The sequence below is a fragment of the Spermophilus citellus genome, assembly GCF_964194105.1.
Source record: "Spermophilus citellus genome assembly, chromosome: 5".
Taxonomy (NCBI): Eukaryota; Metazoa; Chordata; class Mammalia; order Rodentia; family Sciuridae; genus Spermophilus; species Spermophilus citellus.
Genome location: NC_138186.1, coordinates 172,824,656 through 172,840,000, shown reverse-complemented (window position 1 = coordinate 172,840,000; position 15,345 = coordinate 172,824,656). Strand labels below are relative to the sequence as shown.

General features: G+C 42.6%; 1 protein-coding gene across 16 annotated transcripts in view; it reads left to right on the top strand.

Annotated features, from left to right (window-relative positions):
* Positions 1-15,345, top strand: part of AFDN (afadin, adherens junction formation factor) — a 126,416-nt gene that overhangs the window by 67,265 nt on the left and 43,806 nt on the right. For all 16 annotated transcript variants that reach the window (XM_081294048.1, XM_081294057.1, XM_081294049.1 and 13 more), the window contains 9 exons: positions 2,709-2,778; positions 5,871-5,989; positions 9,442-9,503; positions 9,605-9,810; positions 11,574-11,594; positions 12,325-12,470; positions 12,786-12,880; positions 13,287-13,552; positions 15,023-15,166. In XM_081294048.1, coding sequence (XP_081150174.1) covers positions 2,709-2,778; positions 5,871-5,989; positions 9,442-9,503; positions 9,605-9,810; positions 11,574-11,594; positions 12,325-12,470; positions 12,786-12,880; positions 13,287-13,552; positions 15,023-15,166 — 1,129 coding nt within the window. The remainder of the gene's footprint in view (positions 1-2,708; positions 2,779-5,870; positions 5,990-9,441; positions 9,504-9,604; positions 9,811-11,573; positions 11,595-12,324; positions 12,471-12,785; positions 12,881-13,286; positions 13,553-15,022; positions 15,167-15,345) is intronic.

Below are 15,345 nucleotides of genomic sequence, written 5' to 3'. Positions count from 1 at the left end.
GTAAACCAGACTTCTGACGGGCTCTGTTGCTCCCGTTAGTTTTCCCATGGCATCTCTGGTTATCTACCCAGAGCTTACACTTTGGGCCAGGTATTATTAGTTAGACATTGATCTTTCTCCAAAACAAACACTAAATGGCTCATCACATACGTTTGTTTAGTCAGATCTGTTCCTAGCTCCACTTGAGCTGAGGTTTCAGCAAAAGGCCAAATCTCTAGGTTTCCAAAGAAAACTAGCAAGTGCCTTCCTAGGAAAACCCATTCCTTTCCACCACCTTCCTTCATCTTGAAACTGAATATGTCTGCATTCATCCTTCCACTGTGTCCAGGACCACCGGTGTTCAGATTTCCCCTCACCAGCCACCTCCCCAATTCCTGCTCCTGTCCTTAGTCTCACTTGTACTCTTCCTTAGCCTGGCTCTCCCTGGATGGGGTGAAGTGTGCCTGTGTGCAGACTGTCCTCCTCCTCACTCCTGGCTGCCGAGCTCCACCAAAGACCACACGCGAGCTGTGCTTTTTTTTTTTTTTTTTTTTTTAATAATTTTTTAGTTGTCAATGGACCTTTTATTGTCTTTATTTATATGCAGAGCTGAGAATCTAACTCAGTGCTTCACACATACTAGGCAAGCGCTGTGCCACTGAGCCACAACCTCAGCCCAAGCTGTGCTTTTCTGGAGTGGTAGCCCCTGTCCACGGTTACTGCTCTTGTGTGCAGTTGCCCTTTGCTTCTGCACTGTGATTTGCTTCCGTGTTCTTTTCTACTTCGCCGGTGTCTGCTGCTGCAGGTAATTGTGATTGAGGGAGGGACCCCTGTCCCATGTTGGTGGGCCCTTCGGTTTTGCTATTGTAGTTTTTCTGTTTTTGAGACGGTCAAGCTCCTTTTGAGTGTTTGCCCTCTGACTCCTGCTTTGAAAGCCTGCAGTTGTTTCTTCTCACTATGTCTCTGGCCAAAATATAAGAATGTGGCTTAGGCTTCAATAAGAAGAATGTGATGTGAAATTTTTTTATTATTACATATTTTTCTGGCAATGCTCATGAAAACTGTTGTGGTTCATGAATTAGAAGAGCTCTCTTTTTGTAAACATTCACTTTGTTCTGCTGTCCAGCTGCCACACTCATTTCTGAGGTAATAGCCAAGCTCTTGGATACAGATGTCAGAGCCCATCTTCAGGTCATTGTGGGTGTCTACCGGCAGGTGGCAAATTTTGGTACTGATGGTCAGTCTGGGATGAGAAGGTCTTGGAATGATGCACTGATGCCTCACGTGTGCATCTTGTGTGTGTCTGTTGGAAGCCCAGGGGCTGTGCTCCTGTGTTTTCAGTGCTGAGGACAGGGAGATGGGACCCATCACGGCCATGCAGTAAGTCACTCTGGACTTTTTCAGATGCCAAAACAGCATGGATGGCCCATGCTAACCTTGAAAGAGGAAGCTTTGGAGGAAGGATTAGAAAGCTTTGTGTGGTGCTGTGAATTGGTTACTGGACATTAATTATGAAGAGCAAGAAGGTGTGGTCATACTCATGTTCTGTCCTTAAGAGAGCACAGGAGGGTGACGTGTGTATGATGGGCAGCACAGAGGGCAAGCTGTGTGTCTCTCTGTCCCCATCAGACATCAGTAGCAATAGTGCAACCGAATCTCATTCAAATCCCCTGAGGCCAGCAAAGCACTTCCATGTTTTTGTGAATATCTTGGTGACAGATGATGACTAAGAAAAACTTGGTGATGTTTATAGAAAGCTGATAAGTGTTTAGCCTGCAGTAAAAGCTTTAATTTCTTTCAAAAGCTATTATTTAAAGCATTGTATTATTTTACATTACAATATAGTTTCATTTTCTTAGTGATGAGGTAGAGGAATTTATACCTGCTTTTCTAATTTGTAAAATTGTATATGCTACCACAATACTTATTTAATTCTATAGATTGAGCTTAAATAAAAATTCCAAGTAGCATGGTGCTTTGAAATTATAGACCATATATTTTTCAAATATTAGAACAAAAGTGATTTCATTCTTTTTGATTCTGTATAGCAAGCAGTACAGGACATTAGCCATTGATTCTAGGTGATTTTAGGATCTTTTTCTCCTTAGGTTGGAACCAGTGGATCGATTCACCCTTTCTTTGTGCCAAAGAATACAGCTTTCCTCAGCCTTTTTTGCTCTGAAAAATGATATTTGTTTTATTCTGAGTTACTTTTTAATGATGCGTTTAGAAGTTTTGGTATTTTGAGATAGCATTACTGAAAGTTTCCAAGGTCTGTCTTATAGCTTAAGTGGTGATATCCATGTGCTTCACAACTCCCACCAGCCGTCTCTCAGCAGGAGGGTGGCTCTCAATCTTTGCCGCAGCTCACCTTTCCTGTAGCTGCATCCTCAGAGGGTCCTGGGCACCTCAGTCTGTGCACTTACTTCATTTATACGTCATTTGCAGCCCAAATATGATGAAATATCCTCTTTGTTTATGTCAATTAATTCCTTGTTGTTAAAGTATAGATTTTAATACAATCCTGAGTGTTTAATATATGCCAGGAAGAAAAGTTCATAAATTTACTGTAATTTTAAAAAAATTTTTATATCCACGTGCTCAAATAAAGAATTTTCTTGATGACGTTTAGAACCGTGGGATATTTAACTAACTGTTCTTGCTGAATCATTGAGAAACTTTGCCCTGTCATTTGAAAATTAATTCCACGTTTCTTTTCATTTGGCCAGGACTGTTCAGGAAACAACCTTTGACTTGGGAGGAGATGTCCACAGTGGGACAGCATTGCCGACAAGCAGGGTAGGTGGAGGCATGCCTGTGACCTGAGAGGACACCATGGGCAGACACTGGCCACACGCTGGCCATGCATCCACAGCACTCCCCTGTAAAGACAGACCACAGCGGTCCTACCCATGGGTTTTCCTGCTCTGCTGTGGGTTCAGAGTGATGCATGGAAGAAGTCAGAGGACTGCTGTTTTTTCCCACGCAGGGATGTTGTGCTTTCTTTCCCACGTGTTGCACACTTCCCAAGACTCCTCCTGTGTGTCCTGTCAGGTGCCCACGGGCCTGCAGGTGGTGCCCTGCTCTTGTTACTCCTATTGCTTGACCTCTCAGACGTGGCCCTTCCACAGTTATCCTTAGTTCTTGTGCAGTGTGTCCCTTTCCTCATTTGATCACAAGCTACACCAAAGCTCAGTGGCTGCCACAGTAGGCGTTTTCTTTGCTTGCAATTGTACGGTCTTGTTGGAACTACTGGGGCAGTTGGTTTGCTGGTCTTGTAGTGGCAGGGTGGCTCACAGAACTTGGTATTTCCAGACCTTTCTAAGGGGTAGACCCAGGGTGGCACAGTGTCATGCCTCTGCCTTGTACTGGTTGAAGCAGACCACAGGCTCATCCTGGTTCTAGGGGAGGAGCACCACAGAGGGTGTTGCTCATTGGTGGCCATGAAGCAGCAAGGGCCTGGGAGTACTCTCCCACATCAGAGCATGTCACAGGATCTCCTGGTTTTAGGGACCTTTGCTGTGTCCCCCACCAGCTGTCCACCCCGTTTTCCTGTTTCAACTCACACTGCAGTTTCTTGAGAATAGTTGTGTATAATGGCTGTCTCCACCGCTGACTCCACACTCTAATGTGCTCCTGCTGGCTTCTGTACTGCCAGGTGCAGCCTGGCTTTCTGCATCATGCTTCCTGGCAGTGTGCAGTTGTGCCCACTCCTGGAAGTGCTTGCTTTTGATTTCCAGGGTGTCCTCTCCCGAGCATTCCCTGCTGCCTGGTAGTCCCTGCTCAGGCTGACTGATGGTTTCCAGGCTATTCTTTTCTGACCCTTCCTCGATGCCTGGTAGTCCCTACTCAGGCTGATTGCTGGTTGGTCCTTTTTCCTTGAAGGCTTGTCTTCTGGAGTTGGGAGGGTTGGGCCCAACCCTCAGCCTAGCCTAGGCCCCTACTCTTCTATTTATGCATGTCTCTTGTTGAATTGCCCTGTTGCCTAAGGTTACACCATCTGACATTCATTGTCCCCTAATGTGTGCCTAGGGTCTGACCTTTTCAGACTTTGGTCTCCAGAGGCTTGCTTGGCATCTCCATGTGGGTGTCTGAACAAACTTCACACTTAACATAGCTAATGCAAGGCTAGATCTGTTTCAAACTTACTTCTTCTCCTGATCCTTCTCCACCTTAGTAAGTAATGTCATCATCCATATGACATTGCCCAACACAAACCTGATGGAAGTTGCCCTTGATTCTTTTCCTTCATTCAGCCTCTGATGAGGACAGGCACGTTGTGTACATCTGCCTCAGAAGACTCTGGAACAGCTCTGGCATCACGGGTGCTGGGTTCCACCTGTCTCCCGTCCTCCTGTTTTAAAAATGTGCATGCAATGGTGCTGGTGCACTGCTTTAAGCCCCCATCACAGCCCTGCCTGGCTTCACCTTCCCTCCTAATCTGCTTCTGCTCTGCTGCTACTCGGTCCCACTGGCCTGCTCCTGCATGAGATTGTCTCTCCCATCAGAAGGGGTTGAGAGCTCTGGACACCTGGTTCTTGCTCCACAGGCCATTTTTGTGCTTCCCTTACCTGGAAAAGTGCCTGGCACTTCACAGCATTTATCTCATGCAGAACTGAGTAAGTGCTCTTGGAGCCAAGCAGAGCCATTACTCATAAGCAGCTGTAGTTGACAAGACAGCCTTGATAGGTGGAGAGAAGAAAGAATGAAGACTGTTCATCCAGTGTGTGCTGCTGGCCCGCTTCTGAGCTGTGTACACGTGTTCATCGACACAGTTCAGCACAAATGGGCAGGTTTCTTTTCCATACCTTTGTGTCCTGCTTCCTTCAGCTGTCATTCTGTGAGCATGTTCTTGTGTTTTTAAAAGTTAAGTAAAACAGACTCATGTGGATGTAAATATGCTGTGATTTATTTACCCATCACCTTGTTACTAGCATTTGTAACAGATTTTTGTCATCCAAACAGTATTGTCAGTGACTGGCCAGGGAATTGGAGTCTCCAAGTGTGTCTCCTGAAGTGATTATTGTGCACAGAAATGTGTATCCATGGCATAGCTGTCACAGCACTCTTTATGTGATTAGCCCTAGCAATGTCATAAAGCATTAATGACTTTGTGAACTATGATGAATAGATAACAAAATATTGTAGAGCCATTATAATTCTGTAATATAAAATAGTGATGTAAGGTATTTACAGTATATGAAGAGTATTGCACAAAATGGGTTATATAATCCCATTTATGGAAAATATGAAAAACTGAAAAAATACATACTCAATTTTAATCTGTGGGTAGTAAGATAAGGACAGTCTTCATTTACTTCTTACCTACATTCAGTTTCTATAGTAGATGATTTCTTGGATGAATTTTTGCTCTAAATAATTTACCATATTAATTTTTTTGAATGTGTTTTGATGGTTTTCTCTTCTTTTTTGTGTGCCTTGCAAACGGTTAGTCTACTGTTTACAAGTACTTAGCTATGTCTGTATTGGACCACCACGTGTTTTTGCTTTGTAGTGATTAGAAATCAGCTTCTGTGCTGAATTCTGTAGGTTTTGAGCTGTAAAGTAAGCAGACTTTCTACATCTGATCGTAAGACTGATAAATAAATAAAAGACCCACAGCTCTTGCTGGTACACACAGCTCACAGTTCTCTTCTGTTTGCTAGCTCACTCCCAGCTCTTGAAAACAGAAGTGGCTGTGTATGTCATGTTGTTCTCAGTGCCAAGTGCTTTGGGCATGCTGCTGTGGACTGGCTGCTAGGAGCTGACCGGGCTTTGCCGCTCCTTTCCCGCAAGGCAGACCTGAATCCGATGTCTGCCTAGAGTGCTGAGTGCAAGATGCAGAGCCTGGTTTGCATGCATACTGACACACTGTGCTTCCCCTGGCACAGAGCACCACCAGACTGGACAGCGACAGGGTGTCCTCCACCTCCAGCACGGCTGAACGAGGGATGGTGAAGCCTATGATCCGTGTGGATCAGCAGCAGGACTACCGCAGGCAGGAGAGCAGGTAGGGACTATTGTATGAAGCCTCTAGGAGGGAAAGCATTCCTAGAGGGCTTGGAGGCAAGAGACACCAAACTATGTATAACTGCATTTTAGAATGACATTTTAAGAATGCTTTCAATTATATTTTTAAGGTATTTCCTTTCTGTGTTATTGAATTTTTTAAAAAAATTACCTGGTTAGTAATTGTGTCCCTCATATGCTGTAGCATTACTGAGTTGATGCAAGCTGCACCTTGAGTAATAAGGTAGCCCTTCCAGATGGCCTGCTCTGTGACAATGTGTAGAGGAAGAAGTTTTTACAGGACCTTAATATTGATAATTCTTTTATTTAGAGGAAACCAGTCATTTCACCTATTTCTAGAAGAAATCTTTAATGTTTAGAAAGATACAAAGCCAAACTGACTTTGAAGAGAATCTTGAAGCGTGTCAGAGAGCCATGTGTGGCCCCTGTTTCTGATGTGGCAGACAGGTGGAAGATAAATGATTTTTCCCCATGGCTTTGTTTTTAACTGGTCTTTTAGGGTAGAGAACTTCTGCTTTCTGTTTCTTTTTCTTAGGATTTTTAATGTCTCACCTTAATAAGTTGAAATTCTGTGTCCTTGTGACTTCCAGAACAGTTTACGTGTTAAACAGTAATACCAGAGCTTGTGTTGTCCAGTACCTGTTCTGAAATGTCGATGGGATCCTGTCCTGTAGAGCAGGGAGCTGCGGGTGCTCTGCCAGCCTGGAGGAAGCCAGCTGACTGTTCACTGTCAGCCCTGCAGTAGCGGAGACAATTGGTGGGGAAGCAGTTGTTCAGTTTCCCATCTTCCAGCAGAGGTCACTGTGCGTTGCAAGACTTCAGTGTCCTCTGTCTGAGTGATTACATATAGTATTTTAAATGTGTTTATTAAAGTGTGTCGGATTTCATGACTGCACCAATTAAGTGTTACTTGTTCCAAAGCTATGTGGTGTGAAGACAGCGAGAATAGGGTGGGAATGGAAAGAAAGGCTCATCTGCTTTCATCTTGTCTTTATATCCACAAAGCAACATGTTTACAGTTCAAACAAAACCTTGAGTCTTTGCAAACTGATTTTACCATGTTAGTTAAAATGTGTTCTTATAAAAAATAAATTTCTGACATACAATTAACCATCATATGGGTATTTTGATACCATATTGACACAGTACCCGTATTTATTAATGTTATACATCATTAGCAGTCTTTCCCTCCCCAAGTGGATTCATGTCCTCACTCAAACATCCGTAAGTTGAAAACTATGACACGTTTCTCATTCCTTTACCTATACACAATGTTGCTCCTTAAGTACTAATTTTAGTTTAAAAAATCCTTTTGTCACAATTTGTTTTTCTAATCACAGTTTAACCTTACTTTTACCAGATTTGTTAAAATTATAAAATAAATAATTGGTAAGGTTTATCCAGGTTCGTTTTGTGGGATATTAAAGACAAAATCCATTAAGTAACTGTCTGTCTGCAGTTTGGGTGTCTGTAAATTCAGCAGTGTAAGAGAGAAGTATAGTAAAGTCATTGAGAATTTAAATTATATTCTGCTTATAAGAGCATCTTTGTTTTTCTAAATTATTGAGTTAAATCCAAATGATCAAATCATAAGCTAGAAAATAAACTTTAAAGAGCACAATTTGATGAGAAGGGGATTTACCCTTAGGAGTGTAATAACTTATGCTAACACACATGATATTCCTGTTCTCCTTGCTTACCTGGTGCTGGGGGAGGGTGAGGGTGGAGGGAGGAGATTGAGAACCCAGCCCAGGCTTCTTTTTTTTCTGCTCTCTGTTTATTCATTCAGTGAACGCACCTGTGATTCTAAATGCTTGCTTCAGCAGCTCACCACCAGCTGTCAGTCCCCACTGAAGTGTTGCTGCTGGCAGGCAGTCACCCAGGGTCTGCTAAGTAGCTCAGTTTCAGATAACCAACAGCTGCGCTGGCTTTCCATCTCACAGATACATGGTTTATTTGAGTTTGAGCTAACTTCAGGTTGATTGAAGTCAGTATTTAACTAAATGGATATTTTCCTTGCAATATAAATCACTAATCCACACAACTCAATTTTTCTTTTGTGTGCACAAAGGGTAGGACACATGTTCTTTGGCTTCTGCTGTCAATTTTCTTGATTTCTCAGACAGGATATTTGAAAGTTCTTATTGTCTGTTAAAATTCACTAAATGATAAAGATTTTGAAATGTTACGGAAGCTAATCACTCATCTGTGTGTGTGTATGTCTAGCTTTTGGTAAATATTACATATAAAGTATAGCTAGTAGCAAAGTAAAGAATACTAACTTCACGGTCCTAATTACATATCTAAGAGAAAGGGTATTTAAGTTAAGCACTATCCAATGGGGAAAGCAGGAGATTTAAATTGGAGTTGTGATTGTTTCCCATACATGTTTTAGAAAGTCTGTGCTTAGCAGTGGCTTTCAGATGTGTTTTGACTGTTATCACAACCCAAGGTCATCTGATGCATCACCATTGGGTGGTGACCCACTGTTGGAAGAACTCTTACAGCAATAGAAATGTCCTTATCTTTTGAAATAACTTGATCCTGAAAGCCTGGAAATAGGTAAACATTAGCACAATGCTGGTTCTTAGAAATGCTCCAAACTCTAGTTTTTCTTTATTTTTTTAAATTAGTTCCATATTTATGTAGTGTCAGGCCAACTGATGCTAAAGTACCTTAAGAAGACAGGAGTAAGTAGATGCTTATTTGAGGCTTTGGTACTGAGTGGCTAGGAAAACCCTAAAAGTCTTCTTCTCTGGTACCCATCAATGTAATTTTTTTGTGGGGGGCAGGGGAGGGTACCAAGGATTGAACTCAGGGGCACTCGACCACCAAGCCACATCCCCAGCCCTATTTTGTGTTTTATTTAGAGACAGGGTCTCGATGAGTTGCTCAGCATCTTGCTTTTGCTGAAGCTGGCTTTGAACTCGTGATCCTCCTGCCTTAGCCTCCCGAGCCACTGGGAATACAGGCATGTGCTGCCACACCCAGCCTTGGTGCCCATTAATAGAGAAGGACAAATGATGTCCCACTTCTAGGAAGTGTTGGACTTGGGTTCCAGCTCGCCCTGGCTCAGCTTCTCTGGGTGTCTCTTGTGGTGTCTTTTCACTGTCACCTGAGCCATAGTGTAGCATGTGCAGGATACCTGATCCCTGTCCCAGACAGGAGTGCTTATTAGCAATACAGGATCGTGTATTAGAGCTGCTCGGGCATGGTAGTCTGTACTCAGAGAAGCTGGTATTCTGTGGGGGGTGCTGATAAGATCGTTCCCCATCTGTTTGCCTCAGTGTCTGAATGGATCACCTATGAGGCAAGGGCTGTTTTTTATTTCCCGTTTGAAAGTCATGTGAGACTTAAAGTAGTTGTTGAGATCCACGCAGGTGGCCAGTGGTGTTGGTAGATGTGTGACCACATTTTAACTTCCCTTCTTAGAACTCAGGATGCTGCTGGGCCAGAACTGATGCTGCCTGCCAGCATCGAATTCAGGGAAAGTGGTGAGTATTTTCAGATTCTGCTGTTAGTGCATTATTTCTTGTTTGTTTTTTTCCCATATGACTTTTACGTTCTTGTTTTCTATCTTACAATCTTTTTACAGCTGAAGACTCCTTTTTATCTGCCATTATCAATTACACGAATAGCTCTACAGTACATTTTAAGTTGTCCCCCACTTATGTGCTGTACATGGCATGTCGGCATGTACTGTCCAGCCAGCACAGGCCCGATGTCAGCCCCACGGAGCGCACACACAAGGTCATCGCCGTGGTCAACAAGATGGTGAGCATGATGGAAGGGGTCATTCAGGTGAGTGCGGCAGGAGGCCTGCCAATTGTGGAGTTGGCACTCGGCCAGGGAAGGCAGATCCTTTAGCACTTCTGGCCTGCTGCATATTTGACTGTCCTAAGGCTGCTCTTTCTAAATAAGTTATAGTAAGAACGTAGAAAACGTGTACCTTAAGATGTTCAGAGGAAATGTAGACCTTTATCTCTTTCTTCCCTATGAACTTCAGAGTAAATGAAGATGAAACTGTATGTGATGACACACTGATTATGGGAAAGACCTCGCAATTGCCACAGTGGTTGTGAGCAAGTGTTGCGACTATTGTGCATTTTTGTAGCATTTTTCCTTAAATGATTATTGAAGTGTAATTTACATGTTAAAAAGCAGCTGCCTTTTTTGATCTGAACAGGTCAGTAGCATTTAGTGCATTCACAGTGTTGTGTAACACACCCCCCCCCCCCACCGTCCAAAACACTCTATCACCAGCTCCTGCCTGCTGCTCCTGGTAGCCACCGCCTTAGTGTGCCATGGGCAGGCCGGCACTGCTCCCTGGGTGTGTCCACTGTGCTTTTATGGGAGTGGTCTGTTTCTGACCACATGCATAGAAGAGTGCTGGGCATCAGAACAGATTTCTCACTGAGAATGAAATTCTTTCAAGAACCTATCTTGAAAGTCTCAGGACAGGAGGATGCATTCTGTTGGTGGAATGGCTTGGTTCCTCTAACTACTCTCGATCTATGGTTGATTAAATTGGGATAGCAGATATTTATTTGAAGATTCAGTCTTTAAGGACCTTAGCAGTAGATTCACAGGTTTCAAGTTTCTTACTCAGGAATAAAACTCTAGTAATATGATGTTAAATGATATGGGTAGATGGTTTGGTTGTTTTCCTCCTAGCAAGACCATTTGGGGGAAACTAAGATTACCTTTTAATTCCCTCAGAATTGTTTTTAAAAGACAAAAATTTTAAGAAAATGTTTCCTTCGCATGCATGATGTAAATTTGGTGGGGTTATGATTCTCTTAAGCTAAGAAATAGATAAAAAGAAAGGACATTTTATTTGGATACCTTTTTGTGACTCTAGTATCATCATTTATAGGCAAGCATGAGTTTCCTTTTCAGTTGAGGCACTGGCTGTCTCCCTTCATGTTTGAACTTGAAAAGCACATCTCAGAGTGAAGCCAGCCACAGATTGCCCTTAGTAGATGTGTCCTGGCCAGTGTCCACTAGTCAGGGCAGTCACTGCTGGTAGGACAGGGCTTTTAAGCTTCAAATTATGGCAATGAATAATTTAAATTCTGCTTCCAAAATCCCATTTATTTCCCTTAGCATAGGTACAGTGTAAGTTCTTCAAGCAGTTTTAAATTCTCAGCTTTTGCTTTGATGTTTGTACTAGTCTTTGCTGTCTCTCTCATTTCTACTAGTTAATTCTGGAATGGACACTCAGTGTCATTGAAAGATGTTTAGAAGTCCTTCCTTTGCCTATCTTTTAAAGAGATCAGTATGTTTGTGTGTGTTTTATTGTGACATCATCTTTATAGATAAACGATAAAATTCATTTAGTTACTGTGCCAATTTTAAGAACATGAAACTAATCCTTTATGTCATATACTTCCAGAGCTGCTTCAGAATCATAAATGAAATGTAATTGGGAATAACATAACTGAATGTTGTACCTTCATGTCGTACCTTCATGTTAGTGTTTTGATTTTTTTTTTTAAACTGTCATGATTGTTTACACGTTTCTTTCTCTTGTTCTGCTGATTTCCCCGTCTGTTTTTCGCCAGGAGGTAGACCAGGTTGATCAGGTAGGAAACACTGCTGGGAGCTGCTCCTAGCTGCGTTGGCTTAGCTGAGTTTCTCATGCTGCTTCCATGTCCAGTATGACACTACAGCACCTGGACTGAAAGTTCATAACCCTCATCCAGCAACTGAACACGCAGTACTAAAACCCCTTTGACTGTGCAACTTTTATCAGCATTTCATAATTTCTGCTTAATGCACTTCAGTGTGGATATGAGATGACCAGAGTTCTGTTTCTTCTCCTTATTATTTGTCTTTGGTTCCTATTCTTTGACTCTCATCTGAGGTTGCCTGGCCTGCACATGTGGTCGGGAGAGGATGCGATAGATCAGTACTGGATACTGAGTCACATGGTGTCCGTGCCAGTGACTACAAGTATCAGGGTGGCTGTGGGTAACTGTGGATACATCTGTGTATACTGCACAGATTACCAGATAATGCACAATCTACAATTTGGTGTTTTATTACTTGATATCTGCATTTCTCCACTGATTGCATAAATCAAAGCTAATTAGACCCTGGTCTGTATACATGGGTCCTAAGAAGCAGTTGCAGTGGCTGTTGCTTCCCATTGTACACATCCAAATTCCTCTGCAAGTATCTGGTATCTGTGGTCAATTCCTGGGTGAAAATGGAAGGTACTGGTCTGTCTTTGCAGCTTTTTGGAGCATTCCTGTCTGTTGTTGTCACTGTGGTTTGTGCCACATAGCTGATGGAAATATGTTCTGCCCGCAGAAGCAGAAGAACATCGCAGGGGCACTTGCCTTCTGGATGGCCAACGCATCTGAGCTGCTCAACTTCATCAAGCAGGACCGAGACCTTAGTCGGATCACGCTCGATGCCCAGGACGTTCTAGCACACCTGGTTCAGATGGCATTTAAGTAAGGAGCACATTTTTGAGGATGACACCATTCTGTGAAGAATTGAATCCTATCTTTTCTTGTTCAGTTTCCAAAGCAAGTATTGATGTTTTATTTACCTTAAGTGAAGATGGTGCTAAGGAGCATAAGCCAGAGGTGTTGGTTAAGAGTCTTGGATTCAGTGAGCTCTGCTTCAGGAATCCTCAGAGTAGTGACACTCTTGGTTTTTCGAATGGAAAATGTTTCTAAAGAGTACAGGTTGTTTCCCCCGTGGTAGCATGTCTGGCCGTGCCGAAGCATCATACTGAGATGATTGAGCTTGTCTAATGCTTTCAGATACCTGGTCCACTGTCTTCAGTCAGAACTGAATAACTACATGCCCGCCTTTCTGGATGATCCTGAAGAGAACAGTCTGCAAAGACCAAAAATAGGTTAGGCTCTCCCGTGATCCCTCCCTTTTTTCCCTTCACATTTAGCTCTACCTTCATACTTAAAATATGTAAGTGTGTGTTTTTGAGTAAATGAGATGTCTTATTGAATTTGGCAGTCTTTAAATAATAACTCCTAACCACCATCTGTTTTGTTTATGAATGTCCTTTTTGGGTATGTCATACTAGCCATACTTTCTAAGTTTTCTGAGTGAACCTGTTGGCTAAAGAGTGATTAGTTAATAATAATATGTAGTTTAAGACCATGCCACTGTTCCCTATTTGAAAGAGATTGGTATTTTAAAGTGAGTCAACACAGTTACTTCCATAGCTGCCATATCCAGGTTTGGTGTGGTTCAGAAGGTTCTTGGGGGACGTTTGGCTCATTTTCATTCTGTATCTTGGACAGATGATGTGCTGCACACACTCACGGGAGCCATGTCCTTGCTGCGGCGCTGCAGAGTCAATGCTGCCCTGACTATCCAGCTTTTCTCTCAGCTGTTCCACTTCATCAATATGTGGCTGTTCAACAGATTGGTGACAGACCCGGATTCAGGGCTGTGCTCCCACTACTGGGGAGCAATTATCCGCCAGCAGTTGGGACATATCGAAGCCTGGGCAGAGAAGCAGGGGCTAGAACTGGCTGCAGACTGTCACTTGAGCAGGATCGTGCAGGTGTGTGTGGTTCCTGTCCCAGGGTAATGCATTTTATGACAAGTGTGTCAGATATTATGATGTACAAGAACTTGGATCCAGTAGAACTCAGAACCTTCCTTTTGTTGGGTTTTCTCATGTACGAATAGTGAAACAGTGAGGTGCTAGCACCTGCCTGCTCTGACAAAGCACCACAAACTGGGTAGCTCAGTGGAAGTTTGTGGTCTTCCAGTTCTTCAGGCCAGAGTTGAAATCTGTTGGCAGGGTTGCCTCCTTCAGAGGCTACAAGGGAGGATGTGTTCCAGATTTCCCCAGCCTCGGGTGGTTTCCAGACAGCCTGCCTTCGAGACACATCTTCCCAGGTCTGCCTTTGGCTTCACACAGCTTTCTCCTTGTGTGCATGCCTGTCCAAGTGTGCAGTTGTAAAAGGATTCCAGTCACATGACCCCCCAGCCTCATTTTCACCTGTTACCTCTGTAAAGACCACATCTAAATAGGCTACATTTTGAGGTGCTAGGGGTTAGGCCTCTAAACATTGGAATTTTGAGGGACACAGTGCAACCTTTAACAAGTGGTTAACTGGTAGAGTATCGAGACCAGTGAAGTGTATTCAGAAAGCTTCATAGTGAAAGATAAATTCCAATTTTAAAATGCACAAGCCAGATCATGTCCTAATGCCTTGACTCACTCTGAGGAAATTGTTTATATCAAAGAATAGGCACTGTGTTTTGTATTTAAGGAAATAAGGAAATGAGTTATATGTAGCCTCAAGACATATATATATATATATATATATATTTTTTTTTTTTTTTTTTTTGTATCAGGAAATAAACCCAGGGGTGCTTAAACACTGAACCACTCCGCAGTCCTTTTTATTTTTTGAGACAGGGTCTCAGTAAGTTGTTTGGGGCCTCACTAAGTTGCTGAGGCTGGCATTGAACTTGGAATCCTCCTTCCTCAGCCTTCTGAGTTGCTGGGATTACAGGTGTGCACCACTGCACCTGGCTCCAAGGGAATTTTGAAATGTGTTATGAACATTAATAATTGAATCTGATTATGTGTGTATAATAGTAAAATCCAGAAGGCTAGGCAGGAGGATTTCGAGTTCAATAACAGCCTTAGCAATGGTGAGGCACTAAGCAACTTAGTGAGACCCTGTCTCTAAATAAAATAAAAAATTGAGCTAGGGTTGTGGCTCAGTGGTTGAGTGGCCCTTAGTTCAGTCCCTGGCACCCCCCACCTCCCAAAAAAGGATGACATTCTTAGTTTAATATATTAGTTGATATCAATAAGTGTGTTTGTGTGTTTTTTCCTAAATTTTGAAATTATATAAGCAAGTTATTGGCTTTATAAATATTACATAAAAGATTATTATTTTTTCTGCTTCTGGGGATTTGAACAGGGCCTTGTGCTCTACTGCTAAGCTACATTCCTAGACCCAGAGAATATTTTTGAAATAAATTTGTGATATTCATTTATTCTTTTAATTAGGCAACCACTTTGCTTACCATGGACAAGTATGCACCTGATGACATTCCAAATATAAACAGCACCTGCTTTAAGTTAAATTCACTGCAGCTTCAAGCCTTACTACAAAATTATCACTGTGCACCTGATGAGCCTTTTATCCCCACGGTAAGTGAGTGTTACATTGTGACCAAGTGTGAGTGTGTTTGCGCAGGGAAAATTTGAATGAGGAGAAAAAAGGAACACCTACTTCACTATTTAGTACATTAGTTTACTTAAAGTCCATTTTATAGTTATCTGAGACAGTTCAATGCTAGGAGCAGAAACTGCACAAGTATTTTAAGCAG